The following is a 17,195-nucleotide window of genomic DNA, read 5'->3' as shown; positions in this document are numbered from 1 at the left end:
AGGCGCCCGCCACCATGCCTGGATAATTTTTTTGTTTTTTTAGTAGAGACAGGGTTTCACCATGTTCGCCAGGATGGTCTCGATCTCCTGACCTCGTGATCTGCCCGCCTTAGCCTCCCAAAGTGCTGGGATTACAGGCGTGAGCCACCACGCCCGGCCAGGATGTGTATTTTTAATATTATCATTTAGTTTGAGGAAAACAAACTAGTTGTTTGTTGGTATAGAGATACATCCCCCGAAAGCCATTAACAAAACCCCTCAACTATCAGCTTAAAACATGTCTCTGCATTTTATTTTAAGGAAACATAAACCTGGTCACAAAACATCTTCAGAGAACAGGATAAGTGAGGAAACAAATGAAATGCATGGCAGTAGCAAATTTGGGGCCACGGTCATGTTCAAGGGGCGGAGCTGACACGAAATCATTTTGTTCCCGGAAAAGCAAGGTTAACTCAAGCTGTGAAGCCCAGATGGCCAATAGATTTACAGCCATCTAAAGAGAAGTCGAATCCTTTCAAGAGTTGAATTATGATGACTTGTAGGTATTGATTAGATGAGAACACCAACCCCTTATTCAGCAGAGAGTTAGGGAATGAGAAGTAGAGGGGAGATGGTGGTGGTGACCGTCTTTATGTAGTTTTCGAAGTCACTTCCGAAAAAGAAGATGAGGTAATAGTTGAATATGCCAGCGACGGACATGAGGAACAGGAAGAGTATGATGCGTTTCCCAAATATGTAGCCAGGGGTGCTGGAAGAGAAGGAAAAAGAAAACTGTAGATGCAGTGCAAATGACACCAATTTCACACACACAAAAATGTTACCCCTTTTAGATACATGGGGTTTAAATTACAGCTCCCTGGACTCAACAGTGCTCCATTTTCCCATTTACTTCACACGAAGGATGGAAGTGTCTCAGCTATTACTAGCCATTGGACTTATTTCAAGCGAAGAGAGCCTAGACCTCAAAACCCATTACTGCGAGGGCTTTACTGTACCCGCCTCCCTGTGCTCTCATGATTTCCTTAACTCCAGAGCTCCCTGATGGCCTGAAGGTGGCAGGTTCTGTTGATCACTGGGCATCCTCACTGAGCATTAGGACCATTAAGACCCTCTCTGCAGCTGCCCCTAAGGACAGACACGTGTGTAATGCAGGACTGTGTTAGAAGTGAAGTTTAAATGAGCTGATAAAACCGGTGGAATCTGAAAGGTGCTTCGGCATCTGAGGGCTCATTTTATTCTCCTGAGGCTGCCTGGAGTAATTCATGTTTACATTCATGAGAGCTGGGCACCCAGCAATGGGAGACAGGCCCTTGCATTTCTGAGTGGAGAGAGAGAGTTGGTTTTTGTTGTTATTGCTATTGTTTGTTTGTTTGTTTTTGAGATAGAGTCTCACTCTGTAGCCCAAGCTGGAGTACAGTGGTGCAATCTCGGTTCACTGCAAGCTCCGCCTTCTGGGTTTAAGTGATTCTCATGCCTCAGCCTCCCAAGTAGCTGTAACTACAGGCATGTGCCACCACGCCCAGCTAACTTTTTGTATTTTAGTAGAGATGGAGTTTCGTCATGTTGGCCAGGCTGGTCTTGAACTTCTGAGCTCAGGCGATCCACCCACCTCGGCCTCCTAAAGTGCTGGGATTATAGGCGTAAGCCACCACGCCCAGTGGAGACATGTTTTAACACAATCTATCCTTCTCTCCAAGGCACTAAATCCTAAACTGCATCCACCAGTGAGATGTGACCTCCTAATGGCACGCAGAGGCCACCCTGCGTCTGCCCTCCCTCTGCAGAGCCCTCCTCTGACTGCCGCCATGTCTGGCCCATTGAGTGGTGCTAACAGGTTGGGAAAGTCCAAATGACTCAGGAGGTTGTTAGTAAAGATCTCGGGAAGGCGCCCTTAGACAATCAGGACCGCACAACGAGATGAGCCAGCTCAGCCCAGCAGCTAACTTCATGCTGCCAAGTGCCGTTTCCTGCCATAATCAGAGAGAGCAGCATTTGGCATCCACAGGTTTAATATTAGAAATCTTATCAATTTGAAAGGCACCCTATATGCTCATAATATAACTCATAATTTATCATTTATGTGTTTTGTTTTGTTTTTGAGACTGGGTCAAGCTCTATTGCCCAGGCTGGAGTGCAGTGGCACGATCTCAGCTCACTGGCACCTCTGCCTCCTGGGTTCAAGCGATTCTCCTGCCTCAGCCTCCTGAGTAGCTGGGATTACAGGCGCCTGCCACCACGCCCAGCTAATTTTTGTATTTTTGGTGGAGACGGGGTTTCACCATGTTGGCCAGGCTGATCTCGAACTCCTGACCTCAGGTGATCTGCCTACCTCGGCCTTCCAAAGTGCTGGGATTATAGGCGTGAGCCACCATGCCCAGCCAACTCATAATTTTTCTACAGCAGGGGTCTGAAACTCACGCAGCCATTACGTATCAAGCTACTTGCTACTCAAAGTATGGTCCATGGACCAGCAGCATCAGCCCCCACTGGAAGTTTGTCAGAAATGGGAAATCTCAGGTCCCTCTGGAACCTAATGAATCAGCATCTGCATTTTAACAAGCTCCCTGTGGGACCCACTCACATGGGAAAAGCACTGCTAGCTGACACCAGCCCTGTTCCTTGGCCAGCTTCATTCTCTCCCTGTTTTCCTGTTCAGTTATGTTCATGAGATAAGACATCTTTACTAGCTCCTTACGGGGGAAAATAAACATCCCAAAAGAGGGTGTTGTGGGCTGAATTAGGTCCCTTCCAAAATTCATATGTTGAATCCTTACCCTCAGTTCCTCAGAATGGGACTGTATTTGGAGACAGGGTGTTAGAGATAATTAAGGTAAAATGAACTCATATGGGGGGACCCTCCTCCAGTATGACTGGGGTCTTAAAAGAGGAGATTTGGCCACAGACATGCTCAGTGGGAAGACAACGTGAAGACACAGGGAGAAGGTGGCCCTGTTCAAGCCAAGAAGAGAGGCCGCAGGAGAAACCCACCCAGCCCACACTTTGATCTTGGACTTCTAACCTCTAGGACTGTGAGAGAATAAATTCTGTAGCTTGAGCCCCCCGGGCTGCAGTACTTTGTTATGGCGGCCCCAGCAGATGAGTACAGAGCCCCCTGGTAGTGCTGGTAAGGGAAGTGAAAATAATATAAAGAAGTCCAAGTAAGGGATATTTTTTAGCCAGAGAATAGAGGGTTCAGATAAATTAAATTGTGAAAAGTCAAATATCGTGGTGGCTCAGATTTATCACACGAATGAGTCCACCATATGCTCATTACAGAAACAAGAAAAAGTGATTTGCGAAGCTGTTTTACGCTCAAGATAAAACCGAAGTGAAAAATGAAATGGCCGCGCCTCCTGATGAAATAGTGGTGTTCCTCAATTCAGGTAGGATTTTTCCAAGGTCTCAGGGCATGTGGTCCCCGCAGCATTAGGACTGGGGTGCTTTAACTCTTCCCAGGCCGTGCACAGGGTGTGGAAGATAAAAGCTCAGCTTCCTGCTCCCTCGTCTGCAGGGCTCAGGGAATGTGACCCCAGGTCGGGCACGTCATTAGCTGTACCTTTAAGTATCTCAGGTTTGGAGATGGGGCCACCGCTGTGGCAAGTGAGCATGGTGGCCAGATGCTGAACCTGCCCCAGGCTCAGGCCAAGCTGCGGAGAATCTGAAATGCTGTGAGCAGGGAAGGAAGAGCTTGGGGGCCGAGACAGGGCACACCAGGGTCATTAGCCCTTGAACAAGCAAGATACCTCTTTCTTTTTTTTTTTTTTTTATACCAACCACAGAAGACTCACTAATCTTTCATTGTTTCTAAAAGTTGGTACATAATTCTAAATGACTGAGGAAGGTCAGAATTAAATTATTAAGCATCTGTTGGGACTTCCTTCAATTCTCACAGCCATCCTATGGGGGCATATTGTGAACCTATTTTCCATCTAGGCAAACAGAGCAGAGAGCTTGCGCGATTCGCCTCGGGTCCCACAGCCAGCAAGAGGCAACGTAGGTGTTCAGACCTGCCTGTGTGAGGCCAGAGTCCAGCGCTTTGCACTGCAGTGACTTCCTAAGGATGCCTTCAGACTTTAGAGACTAGGATTTGGCTATTAGTTTTGAAACAGCTGTGCCCTCCACAGGCAGCGTAAACTTACATGAAAACAGAAAAGCATCCTGCTAAACAATTCCCATCTCAAAGGTGCTAACCACTCCTAGGATGAGGTGCCGTGGTGTGGGAGATGAGGGCGCCCATGCACCCAGAGCCCTGAGTTCCACCCAGGCGTCGTGGGTGGCTCATGCCTATAATCCCAGCACTTTGGGAGGCCGAGGCTGGCAGATTGCTTGAGTTCAGGAGTTCGAGACCACCCCACCTCAGCTCTCTGTGGCCCCCCACCAGTCACCACCCCTCTCCCACTTCCCACCCCAGGTTCTTAATGTGTACAAAATATGAGGTAGGAACAGAAAACACGACAGTCCCTTCTTGTTTTACAATTCTGTTCTTTTCAGAACTTAGGGAAGTCTCACTTTAAGCCTGGTGACCTCTAAAGAAAATAAAAATTGTAAGCTCTATGAGGACAAGATATTTCTCCTCTGCCCACCCACAAATATCCAATAAATCAGGACCTCCACAAATATTTCTGAAGTGAATGAATCATTTCTCAGAAAAGAGAAGAGAACAGGCTTCAGCGATTCCCAAACTCCAGTGTGTATAAGAATCACCTAAAGAATGTGTTCTCTAGGCCGGGCGCGGTGGGTCAAGCCTGTAATCCCAGTACTTTGGGAGGCCGAGGCGGGTGGATCACGAAGTCAGGAGATCGAGACCATCCTGGCTAACATGGTGAAACCCCGTCTCTACTAAAAATACAAAAAACTAGCCGGGCATGGTGGCGGGCGCCTGTAGTCCCAGCTACTCGGAGGCTGAGGCAGGAGAATGGCGTAAACCCGGGAGGCGGAGCTTGCAGTGAGCCGAGATCGGGCCACTGCACTCCAGCCTGGGTGACACAGCGAGACTCCGTCTCAAAAAAAAAAAAAAAAAAAAAAAAAAAAAGAATGTGTTCTCTGAGAATGCAGAATCATCTGAGAATGCGAATGTTCAGGCTTCCTCTGGCAGAGATTCTGATTCATAAGTCTGGGATGGGGCCCAGGAATCTGTGTCTTTCAAAAGCACCACAGATGATTCTAATACTGTTGTTTGGCGGGTTTCACTTTTAGAAACAGCAGCCTTGATATCCATCTATGCTCCCCGGCCTTCCAAAAGAAGAATGTTTCTCCTCAAACTCTGGTGAAGTATGACCATACTCCACACTTGGAGGCCCACAGACTCTAGAACATTGATGCTGAGGAGGAGAAATGACAGCAAGGAATCAGTCTTCTTACGTTTTGAGAACTAGGTCTATGATTATTTTGGTGAGTTGAGTATTTTTGGTCTTGCAATGTGCCCCTGGCTCTAGGAGACACCTTGGGTCTCCTTGGGGACAAAGGCTCTGTTATGTTCACTGTTATTCCTTCAGCAACTGACCTGGTACCTGGCACAAAGCAGGGAGCAAATATCTACTGAATGAATGTTGAGTGAATGAGGAGTGAGTGAGCAACTAAGGAGAAGGAGGAGTAGGGTAACCTGAGTTCACTGGCCTCAAGAGTTGGCAGTCATTGCCCACCCACCGTTGAGCTGAGAACTTCAAATTGCCAAGAGGATCAGTGGGAGCCCCGACTGAGGACAGGACTCTGAGGGATAGGAAGAGGGAGCAACCTAGTGCCTGCTGGGGAAGGTAGGTGATAAAAGGCTAAGAGTCAGTTGCCAGTTGGTGCCAGGTGCCATTGAGTTTGGGCCCAGGTGATAGCTTAAATGAATGAGGAAGAAACCAAGATTCAGGCTGGGCATCATGGGTGGCTCATGCCTATAATCCCAGCACTTTGGGAGGCCGAGGCTGGCAGATTGCTTGAGTTCAGCAGTTCGAGACCAGCCTGGCCAACATGGCAAAACCCTATCTCTACTAAAAATACAAAAAATTAGCTGGGTGTGGTGGTGCACGCCTGTAGTCTCAGCTACTCAAGAGGTTGAGGTACAAGAATCACTTGAACCTGGGAAGAGGTGGAGGTTGCAGTGAGCCAAGATCAGGCCACTGCATTCCAGTTTGGGCAACAGAGCAAGACTCTATGTAAGGTGAGGTGAGATGAGGTGAGGTGAGGTGAGATGAGGTGAGGTGAGGTGAGATGAGGTGAGGTGAGATGAGGTGAGGTGAGGTGAAGGGAGAGGGAGGGAGGGGAGGGAAGTGAAGGGAGTGAAGGGTGAGGTGAAGTAAAGGGAGAGGGAGGGGAGGGAAGGGAAGGGGAAAAGAGAAGAGAAAAAAGAAAACAAAGAAAAGAAAAGAAATGAACTGGGTTCAGTTAACTGCTGGGTAGTAACTGCTACAGGTGAACTAAACAGGATAGAGGAAGGGGTCAGAGAGTAAGATGAAGGACTGAAAATAAGAGCCAGAAACTTCTTGAGGGCATTAAAAAGGGAACTACAAAATCCTCGCAGGGCAGCCTGAAGCCTGAAGGAAGAAGCTCAGACTGGGGCATACATTATGCAGTGTCTTCCCTGCCCACTGGACCAAGGATGACACTGAACTTCCAAAGTGGACAGGGCTGAAGCAACTTCTGGAAAGGGGCAAAGGACCATCTGGGGTCCAAGAGAGAAATTCCAGGGGAAGAATCTCATCAAGCAATTCCTCCTCAGTTGGTGAGGTCAAGAACTAAAGCAGGTCCCAAGGGCATTAGGTGTCTGCAGATTCCAAGTGTGACATAGTCCAGGAGCAGAAGGGGGACCTGGGGAGGAGGTGGGCCTAACTGAAGAAGCTCTCAACAAGTAGCTTCTAGAAGGCAGGATTGAAAATCTCCTTGCATTTAACCATAGAGCCCCTCTGGCTTACATCTATATCAGGCCGTATTTTGGTCTAGATTAGGCTTAGACATTTCTTCTAGTATCTATTACTTCTACAGATGACAACTACTCAGAGCGGTTGTGTTAAGCAGTATCTGTGTTAAGAAGGACTCTGAGGCCAGTTTTGGTCTCTGCAAGAAAGAGCACCATGATTCATCAGTAAAGCCTACCACATCCACAGGGGAGAAGAAGGGGATCTTGAACCCATGCACACAGTGGGTTACGGGGCTGGCGGGATCTTCTTATCATCTAAAGCGGGAGACCAGGGAGGGACATAAGAAGTCAGGCCGTTTATATTTCAATGAGGTCTGAAGAAATCTACTATTTTAAAGATTTCTTGTAAACCAATCTTCTATTGTTTATTTTTGCCACCTCTGTTCGTTCCCTAATAGGAATCAGTTAGTAAAACCTTTAAAGTTAAAAGGACATGTGGGTAGGTGGACAAATTTTGTCATGCTCTGCAGATTGTCTCGGAATTAAAGCAGCTGTAGGATCTTAAGCAAGTGGTGACAGATGAAGAGAGGAGCAGTGACTGAGCCACATCCCTGGGACTCTGCGAGGGGTAAGATAGGGCTGCATAGGGAGCCAGGCAAAAGAGAAGACCCTCTTATTTCATTGCTAGACATTCCACCCCCACTCTTAACAAGGTAATCACATGGGAAAAGGCATGATAGAGGTTTTCCAGGGCAAAAGAGAATAAAGAATATCATTTAGGGCAGTGTTGATAAGAATAGGAGAGATAATGGAATTGTGGTTTTAGAGGATAAATAAGAATGCTACTAGAGAGGAATGAAGAAAGAGATGGCACAGGGAAGGATCTGCCAAAAGAACAGTCATTCTTTTTCCAGCTGCAGCCCGGCTCGTGGTCTAACCCTGTCAAGTCCTTGAGCTTCACAGGCTCTCAGGTTTTCCAGATATAGCGCTTTCACCCGCTGACCTCCCCAGGATGTCACTGCCTTTCTCGCTACTGAAGGATGCTATCTAATCATAGAGCCCATTAGCCACTAGAAAGGGGTGCTATTGTAAAAGACAGAGCAGCTGTGAACATAGAAAAGGAAGGAAAATGGTGTGGAAGGCTGGGGTCGGCACCTGGGGCAGCAGCCTCGCAGAACGCGTTCCTGGCACCTGGACCCCTACTAGTGCATTAGGAATTGCAATCTCTAAGGAACTGATGGCATACTCTAACTCCAACATTTCTTCTGTAAGTATCAGCATTTATTTTACTAAAATCTAGATTTCCTAATCCAGGTGTCAGGAAGGTACTGTGCTGCTTTGGAGCTTTCTGTCTGGCAACATCTATAAACAATGCAATGGTGATGCTGGTCAGTTTCACAGTCTCATGTCTGCATCTTTTTTTTTTTTTTTTTTTTTTTTTGATGAGGTTTTGTTTTTGTTGCTCAGGCTGGAGTGCAGTGGTGCAATCTTGGCTCACTGCAACCTCCACCTCCTGGGTTCAAGCGATTCTCCTGCCTCAGCCTACCGAGTAGCTGGGATTACAGGCGCCCACCACTATGCCTGGCTAATTTTTTGTATATTTGTTAGTAGAGACGGGGTTTCACCATGTTGACCAGGCTGGTCTCGAACTCGCGACCTCAGGTGATCCATCCACCTCAGCCTCCCAAAGTGCTGGGATTATAGGCGTGAGCTGCCGCACCCGGCCGTCATGTCTGCATCTTATTTTCCCAACGTTCTTTCTGCTGGCCCCTGGAAGATCTGTTCCTCAGGACAACTTATCACAAGGTGCAAGCGTTCGTTCTCATTTCTCTAGACAAACAGTCAAATGTTTCACTCCCAAGAGGCCTGGGAACCCAGACATAAAAAGTCATTCCAGCGCCAGACTCTGCAAGGCGGGAGTGTAGGGTGTGGGACTGCAAGGCACGTGCAACAAACAACACTGAAGCACCCTTTGAAAGTCAACACCATGCAGAGGAATTGCTTAATGAGAAAACTGGGCAAGTCCCCCAGCTGTATTTTCGGTCTTCGAAGCTCAGGGAGAGAAGGATCAAAGGTCCTAGTCAGCCTTCCCCCTCCCACCCAAGGGGATGCTACAGAGCCATGAATCTAGTAAAATATTGTTTTGAATTATCACTCTTCCTGCTCGAAAATCAGGAATCACTCCACAGTTCTTTAGTAGTCCCCATTACCTACCTCTGCGTTCTCTCTCCTAGGTAACCGACAAAGTACTTTTGCCTCACCAACAAGTACATCAGTCCAGCAAAGGCAGCGGGAACTAAGTGGAGAAATGAAAACACCTGTATCAGTTTCGTAGCCACCAAAAACATGCCGTTAGCCCAATTTTAGCATAGTCATTAGGCAATCAACGTTGGTCACAAAATCTAGCAGAGGACATGCGCACTTCAGAAAAAAAGCCCAAGGGCTAGAGGAAACCCGAGAACCTTCCTAATACTGATGATAATGACCTTATGCCGGCATCATGGCATTGTTTACAACAAACTTGTCCAATCCGCAGTCTGTGGGTCACACATGGCCCAGGATGGCTTTGAATACAGCCCAACACAAATTCATAAACTTCCTTAGAAACATTATGAGATTTTTTTTTTTTTTGCGACTTTTTTTCCTTTAGCTCATCAGCTACCAATAGGGTTAGTGTATTTTATGTGTGGCCCAAGACAAGTCTTCTTCCAGTGTGGTCCAGAGAGCCCAAAAGATTGGACACCCCTGGTTTACAAGGTATTTGCGTAGCCATCATCTAACATGAGTCCTTTCAACATAACTAGTACCCACATTTCTATTTCCAGATGCAGAAACGTGGGTTCAGGTGGTCCACCAGGCTTGCATGAGGCTGTCAGCTGGTAAAAGGGGGCAGAGGGTAGGGCTTAAACCCTGAACCCAGCTCTGAAACTGGTTCTCTTAAAAGTACACCCTTCACCCCTGAGCCTCCCAGCAGCACAATGTTTTAATCTTTCCTGAACCAACAGTTACCGTTTAGAAAAGATCTCTAGGGAAGGAGATTCCCTCTGCATTCTAGCCTTTTGGGAAACTGCCTGGAGCAGCACCCCAATAACTCTGTGAAGTCCTGAAGGCTTAGCGCTGGGAGTTAACTCAGCTGGAACTCATGTTATCTGGAGCCACAGATATAAAAGCCGTTTACAAACTGCTGCCATTGAGGGAATCCTTTTCACCTGCCGCAGTGCTCCTGGCGTTTGAGGAACTTGAGTCTCCAATCCTCCCAGCTCGCTGGTAAGGAGTGTGTTACTGTCACCGTCTGACAGATGAGGAAATTTAGGCTCAGGCCACAAGAGCCATGAGGACATCTGTCTTCTTTCTAGACCATCTCTGAGCCTGGCATAGTGCCTGGCACATAGGGGTTTTCAAAATAATATTTGTCAAATGAATGAAAATTAGTCAGGGCAGTGAAGGGGTGGAATTTGAAACCAGGTCTTTCTGATTACAAAACTTTATCACCACCACCCACATTATCAATAATATTTATCACGCTTCAGTTGTTAGGCGGAATCATATGAAATGCTGTTTTTGTAGGTCATAAATAGTCAGATATTGGCAATTTTACATGGCTCAATCTGGTATATGCCAAGCACTGTGTCAGGAGTTTTATACATATTATTTCACTCACCATAGGAATGCTACTAGCTAGACCATGGGTCTGTTTTACAATAAGGAAACTGAGGCTTGGAAAAGCTGAGTAACAGCCTGGAGTCACACACCAGCAATGAGAGTCCTTGGATTTGCCTCCAATCAGCCACTCCCCAAAACCCATTTCTTTCCACAATTCCTCCTGCCTTCCAAAATACTACTGTTATCTGGTAGATAAAAAAAATCAAAGCAAAAGAGAAACTGTGAGTTTCGGCTTTCATTCTTATTTATTTATTTATTTATTTAGAGACGGAGTTTCACTCTTGTTGCCCAGGCTAGAGTGCAATGGTGCTATCTTGGCTCACCGCAACCTCCGCCTCCCAGGTTTAAGTGATTCCCCTGCCTCAGCCTCCCGAGTAGCTGGGATTACAGGCATGCACCACCACGCCCAGCTAATTTTGGTGGAGACAGGGTTTCTCCATGTTGGTCAGGCTGGTCTTGAATTCCCGACCTCAAGTGACCCGCCTGCCTCGGTCTCCCAAAGTGCTGGGATTACAGGCGTGAGCCACTGTGCCCGGCCCATGCTATTCTCTAAAAAGTGCAAGACTGTCACAATCATGATTTGCGTTGGGCAAAGTTTTTCCTATGTTGTACCATCTGAATGATTCTGCTCTAACTTACTGGTCCATTTTTCTTTCAATGGGAACCCAATTGAACATGAGCTATCAGAGATTATGGGTGGAAAATGACCGTACTCAAACCCCTGTGCAAGGAAGGTGAGTGCCTCCTGCAGGGAAGTGGGCTGCCGGCACCAGGAGGGTATAAATCCAGGCTCTGAAATTCTGACGTTCGTGCAAGCCATGGTTCCTCTGGGACTTGAGCTTCTGCTCTATGAAGTGAGGGATTTGCACTAGAATTATCTTTGGGTTTCCTTTCTGCTCAAAAAAATTCTACAATCTATTTATACATAAGAAATCAGCCGGGCGCGGTGGCTCACGCCTGTAATCCCAGCACTTTGGGAGGCCGAGGCGGGCGGATCACAAGGTCAGGAGATCGAGACCACGGTGAAACCCCGTCTCTACTAAAAATACAAAAAATTAGCTGGGCGCGGTTGTGGGCGCCTGTAGTCCCAGCTACTCGGGAGGCTGAGGCAGGAGAATGGCGTGAACCCGGGAGGCGGAGCTTGCAGTGAGCCGAGATCGCGCCACTGCACTCCAGCCTGGGCGACAGAGCGAGACTCCGTCTCAAAAAAAAAAAAAAAGAAATCATGATTATCAACCAAGGTTTACTGATGATTTTGTCTGCTGGCAATGACAAAGCTTGTTTTGACAGGAAATACATATTTCCAGGGCTACGAAACACCTTCAAACTCCCATTGTATTTATCTGGCTACAGCAAGTCCACATTCATCTGGATCAAGCATCATCTAAGACATAAAAAGAACCATAACTCCTAGTAAGAGCATAGTTTGACTTGATTTTTTTTTTTTTTTTTTTTTTTTTTTTGAGACGGAGTCTCGCTCTGTCACCTAGGCTGGAGTGCAGTGGCCGGATCTCAGCTCACTGCAAGCTCCACCTCCCGGGTTCACGCCATTCTCCTGCCTCAGCCTCCCGAGTAGCTGGGACTACAGGCGCCTGCCACCTCGCCCGGCTGAGTTTTTGTATTTTTAGTACAGATGGGGTTTCACTGTGTTAGCCAGGATGGTCTCGATCTCCTGACCTCGTGATCCACCCATCTCGGCCTCCCAAAGTGCTGGGATTACAGGCTTGAGCCACCGCGCCCGGCCGACTTGATTTTTTGAGTAATGCGAGACATATTTCCTATTTAACTCAGGATAGAAAATAGGAAATAAATGGTGAGCTTACTGACAGCCTTCTCAGCACAGAAGGAGTGCCACGTGGTGTCCCTTAAGTGGTCTCTGCTGCCGCCTCACCTCTGCTCTCTATCACTGAACTTAGTTCTTTTCCCACATGGTGCTTCCCACCCTTGTCATTTCTTCATTCACTGACGTCTGTGGTCCATCTTGCCAGCTGGCCTGTGCTTCACCGCCATCTCTTTTATTTATCACTGTATATCTAGGCTCAGGGCTTGGCACAGAGTAGCTCTTCAATATATATTTATTATGTAAATGAATAAAGTAAGAGGATCTTTGTGAAAATCCAAAATTTTAAGCCAAAAGACCCAGGCACTCATTCTGCCTGTGTTATTCACCAGCTGAGTAGCTGTAAGCAAGTTACTTCATCTCTCTGAATCAAAGTATCCTGAAAGGTAATAAGGGACATAAGATCCACTCTATCTACTTTATAGAGCGGGGAGACAAAAATAAGTCTTACATAGTTCATCATGGGACTCAGTGTGGCCTTTCTGCCTGTGCCCTCCAGGGCCACAGAAGCTGGCCAGTTCATGCCGATCGGCCACCAGGCACAGTGCCAGGCATGGCCCCGAAAGGGGACCGAAAGTATGACTGATTTCCACTCAATGTTAAATCAACTCTGGAAGTTGATCTGTATTTCCAACTTGCTCAAGTCAAGCCTGTGGGCTGCTGCTAACCTGGGAAGGCCAGGGATGTGGCATCCAGCCCGTGGCTCCATGGAAACATGCCTGAAGGAGGGCCACCATACTGGAAGCTTATCAGCAGAAGAGCCCAGTTACAGCCGCCCCAGAATAGATCCCTCAGGCACTCTCATTTATAATGCCCTTGTATCTGAACTAACACTGCTTAAGGATTCTGAGTCACATTTAGCCTTAAACCACCCTTGTCAGCACAGCAGCTCTCAACCAGCCACCAGGGAGCAAGTATTAGCAATGCATTATCACACGCGCTCTGCACGGGCGCAGAGCATGCCTGAAACACAGCCTCCCGAGGGCTCTCACCTCTCCAGGGCTTCACAGATGGGAGCCAGAGGTCAGGCAAAGTCCTTTCAACAAAAAGCCTGCCCTTTGAACCTCCTTGAGATGCACTTTATAGAAGGAGAATGAACAAAGGGAAGTCTGAGTTACCTTGGCTGCAGAGTAGCCCCGCAGACCAGAGCACAGCGAGGAAAGTGGGGTACGCATCTACACAGTTCTGGCTGCGGAATAAATAAATAAGGAGAAAAACAATCAGATACCAAGTCACTGCAATATGGTCTGAAAATTACCTGAAAGTTGAAGTTAATCATCATCATCATGTATGAAACATAAATCCCATTCATAATTCCACTTATATCTGCCCAATAAGATGGGGCAGCCAGCTGCCACCTGGGAAACAAACAATGGTATAAAGCAAACACATGTTCATAATCCATTAACTCTGTTCCTATGGTGATGCATAAGGGAGACTTGGTTTCTTGATGTATTCCTTTGGCAGGGTTCCCGTTCCTGGCAGTGCACCTGTGCTTCTTGGAATTGAAGAGTGAGCAATGCAGACAGAGGATGTGGCCACACTGGCGTGAGGGTGGTGGGGGAGAAGAGCCCAACTAAGGAAACTTTTCTATCAGATCAGGGCTTTTCTAACAAATCAGCCCAGGTCGGCAAGTCAGGCTGAGCAAAGAAAGGTGATCTTCAAGCGTTAAAGACACCAAGGTCAATTCAAAAAAGCTGGTGCTCAGAAAGTTAGCTTACTGAGAGGGCGATCACTGTGTGCCGGACACAGTCCTCACTCCCTGGAGAGTTCTCACTCTACCATGGATGTTTTACACCCATCCTCTCTTAACTCACCATATTCCTGTGAGTTCACATGATGATTGTATGAGTTTCCTCTTGCTGCTATAACAAGTGGCCACAAACTGAGTGGCTTAAAACAATACACCTTATAATCCCAGCACTTTGGGAGGCCAAGGCAGGCGGATCACAAGGTCAGGAGTTCAAGACAAGCCTAGACAACATGGCGAAACCCTGTCTCTACTAAAAATACAAAAATTAGCCGGGCATGGGGGCATGTGCCTGTAATCCCAGCTACTCAGGAGGCTGAAGCAGGAGAATCACTTGAACATGGGAGGCCGATGTTGCAATGAGCCAAGATCGTGCCACTGTACTCCAGCCTGGGCAACAGAGGGTGATTCTGTCTTTCAAAAAAATTAATTAATTAGAATTAAAATATACACGTGAACAGAGTCCAGATCCAATTCCTTTTAGCTCTCAGACCCTGACTCAGCTCTGCCCTCGTGAGAGATGGGTGAAGGCACAGCCCATTAATTAAGGCCAAGTCTGAGCTGATGAGCCGCACTGCCTGGGGTATCTGTTCAGCAGCTGCCCCAGAGTCTTGAGCTATCTCTATCAGTCAGCAGTTGTGTTTTATGCTAAAAAATACATGCATCTGTCTCTTTAATCCACCAGTATCATTTGTCCTTCATGCTATTTTTCCTTGATAGCCATGGTCACTAAACATTTATGATCCCACACCCCATCAACCAAGTTTTGAGCATGCAACCTTATAACAAGTATATTTGCATATAAACTATATACACATACTACTGTCCGTGTATATGTTAAAAATGAGTAAAGCTTTATTTCTTCCTGCAGCCTCATGGGTCATCTTGCAACCCTTTTCAGTGTTCCTGGATGCCCCTGGAGAAGCTGCTCCTGGGACGACTTTCTCCTAGAATAACACACAACCCTATTCCCAGTGGTTTCCTGACACAGGCGAACAGACCAGCTGCCTCTGGCTTTTGCCAGCATGTAGCTGCCTGCTGCATTGATCTTTGGCCCTTTTTACAACCCAGACAGGCACACAGATACACTGCTGGCCCAGGGAGGAAGCGGTCTTTGTAACAGAACCTCAGCAGTATTCAGACAATTTTTATCTTACAGAAAACTCACCACCCTGCCTGCTTAGTTCCTACCTTTCCATGGCTGGCTCTCCCCTCCCTCATCCTTCGCCTTCCCTCTCATGGAGGTTGAGTGTACAGACCCGTGGGTTTTGAGGGCTGGGCTGAAGCACCCACACAGTGGGGATGCCCGAGCGGCAATAAGCACCTTCCACTCTCCTCTTACACTTTTCATCTCTGGAGCCCCACAATGACTGTGGAACTTCCAAATGACACAGCACAGCCACCAACCAAAGGGCACTTCTGCAATCTGGAGGCTGGCAACCAGTGACGCCAGGTCTGAGTGCCATGGCTTCTTAGAGCTGTTCACTCCTGGGGGGACATGGCAGAAACTACACAGCCTGGCCTGCTCCATTTCTTCTTCATTGCCAGCCAAACGGAAACCTAACTTCTAACCACATACGGTGAAATCGCACCATAACTTCTCCAAACTGGTTGAGCTGAGGAGTCCATAGGAACACAATGTGACCAGTGAGAATGCAGTCACCTGGCAGAAGTTTCTCTTTCCAAACTGATATAGCACAGTAGGAATGCTTGCTTTGGATTTCGTCTGGGGAGAAGTTTTGACCTTGCTTCATCAGAGACTCTTTCTTTGCACCTCTTGCATGTGGATATGTCCGAGGTGGGACTCTAGTAATTTTCTCTGCAGATGGTGCAAAGAGGCTGACAGCGACCGACACAATTTCTGTACTCTCCTCCAAATGGTTTTAAAATGTCTTAAATCACACCTTTAAACATCTTAAGTTGATTCTGAGAATTAATACATGGAAGGCCTAGATGTTAAAATAGAAACCTCTCTATAATCAGTTTAGCAAAGGATTTCCTTGAGCTTGGACTGCTGGAATAGCCCTGGACAGAAGTGCTTGGGAGAAGGGAGTGGAGCCCAGAGCAGGTGGGAGCATGCAGAAAGAGGGAGACCTAGGTGGCCCGCTGCAGCAGCACTGTGAGTGTTCAGGGACTGTCTGAAAGGAAAATGCCCAAAGAGGGCAAGGGGCCAGGCGATCAGACTGTGACCACCGTACTAATGTGTTCAAGAGTGGCCCAGCAATTTCAGAGCGGAGGGAGGGAGCTGAGGAGACGCTCCCTCCAATTCCCGCTGCCTACACCTCACTGAAACAATTAAAAATACCTAGATGAGGAGGACTGAAGAGAAAGTATATCGGTGAGTGTGATGTAGGCCTGTTCAGTCGAGATCCCTTGAAGCCAGTTTAATTCACGGGAAAACAATGGTACCCCTGAAGGGGACCCTCCCTCCCATGGTGCCAGCAGCGAGCCCAGGGACTCCAGCCCTGCGGTGTGAATCTTTATCCTGCATTTGCCCCATTCTTGGCATTCTGAATGCATTTTTCTTGGGTGACCATGACTCCCCCTTTGGAAGGATCTCTGGGGACATCAAAGTTGCTCGTGGGCTGGAACTGAAGGCCAGCTCCTCCCTTAGCATGAGGCCTTCCTCCATGACAGGCCCCTAGTCCGTAGTCCATAGTCCCCAACACACCTACCGCTGGCTGAGCCTTGAAATACACTCTGCACAAAGGAGAGAGGAGGATTTGAATAACATTCCTTCGGATTTGCATCCTGAATAGATTCCACCCATCTTTAGGAGCTGCTCGGGTGTTTTCAAACAGCCTTTGTATTCAAAGAAAAGAATGAGAGAGGGGGAAAGCACCTGCGTAATGTCCCCATTCTTTTTGTTCTTATTCTAGTTGCTCAAGGAGCCCCTGTGTTAGAAAATGCACTGGTGTCACCTCCAGACTTCCACCTGCAGGAGAGCGAGGGGCAGGTGAGTTGAAGGCTGTCACCAGCGTGTCCTGCCTGTGGCTTCTGAAGGCGACTGGTGAGTCATGGCCGGTGTTCACAGTAACACCCCTGGTCTAACCCCACAGGAAATAGGTCAACTTCCCTAATCAAATGACTCTCTCTGA

General features: G+C 47.5%; 1 protein-coding gene across 2 annotated transcripts in view; it reads right to left on the bottom strand.

The window, feature by feature from the left end:
- Positions 1-265: 265 nt before the first annotated feature.
- Positions 266-17,195, bottom strand: part of ALOX5AP (arachidonate 5-lipoxygenase activating protein) — a 45,782-nt gene continuing 28,852 nt past the window's right edge. For both annotated transcript variants that reach the window (XM_074021814.1, XM_005585588.5), the window contains 3 exons: positions 13,466-13,536; positions 9,059-9,140; positions 266-748 (listed from right to left, as the gene is read on the bottom strand). In XM_074021814.1, the coding sequence (XP_073877915.1) occupies positions 586-748; positions 9,059-9,140; positions 13,466-13,536 (316 nt within the window). In that variant the 3' untranslated portion in view covers positions 266-585. The remainder of the gene's footprint in view (positions 749-9,058; positions 9,141-13,465; positions 13,537-17,195) is intronic.

This window comes from Macaca fascicularis, chromosome 17 (assembly GCF_037993035.2).
Source record: "Macaca fascicularis isolate 582-1 chromosome 17, T2T-MFA8v1.1".
Taxonomy (NCBI): Eukaryota; Metazoa; Chordata; class Mammalia; order Primates; family Cercopithecidae; genus Macaca; species Macaca fascicularis.
Note: the sequence above shows the minus strand (reverse complement) of the source record. Positions and strands in the feature narration are given on the sequence as shown.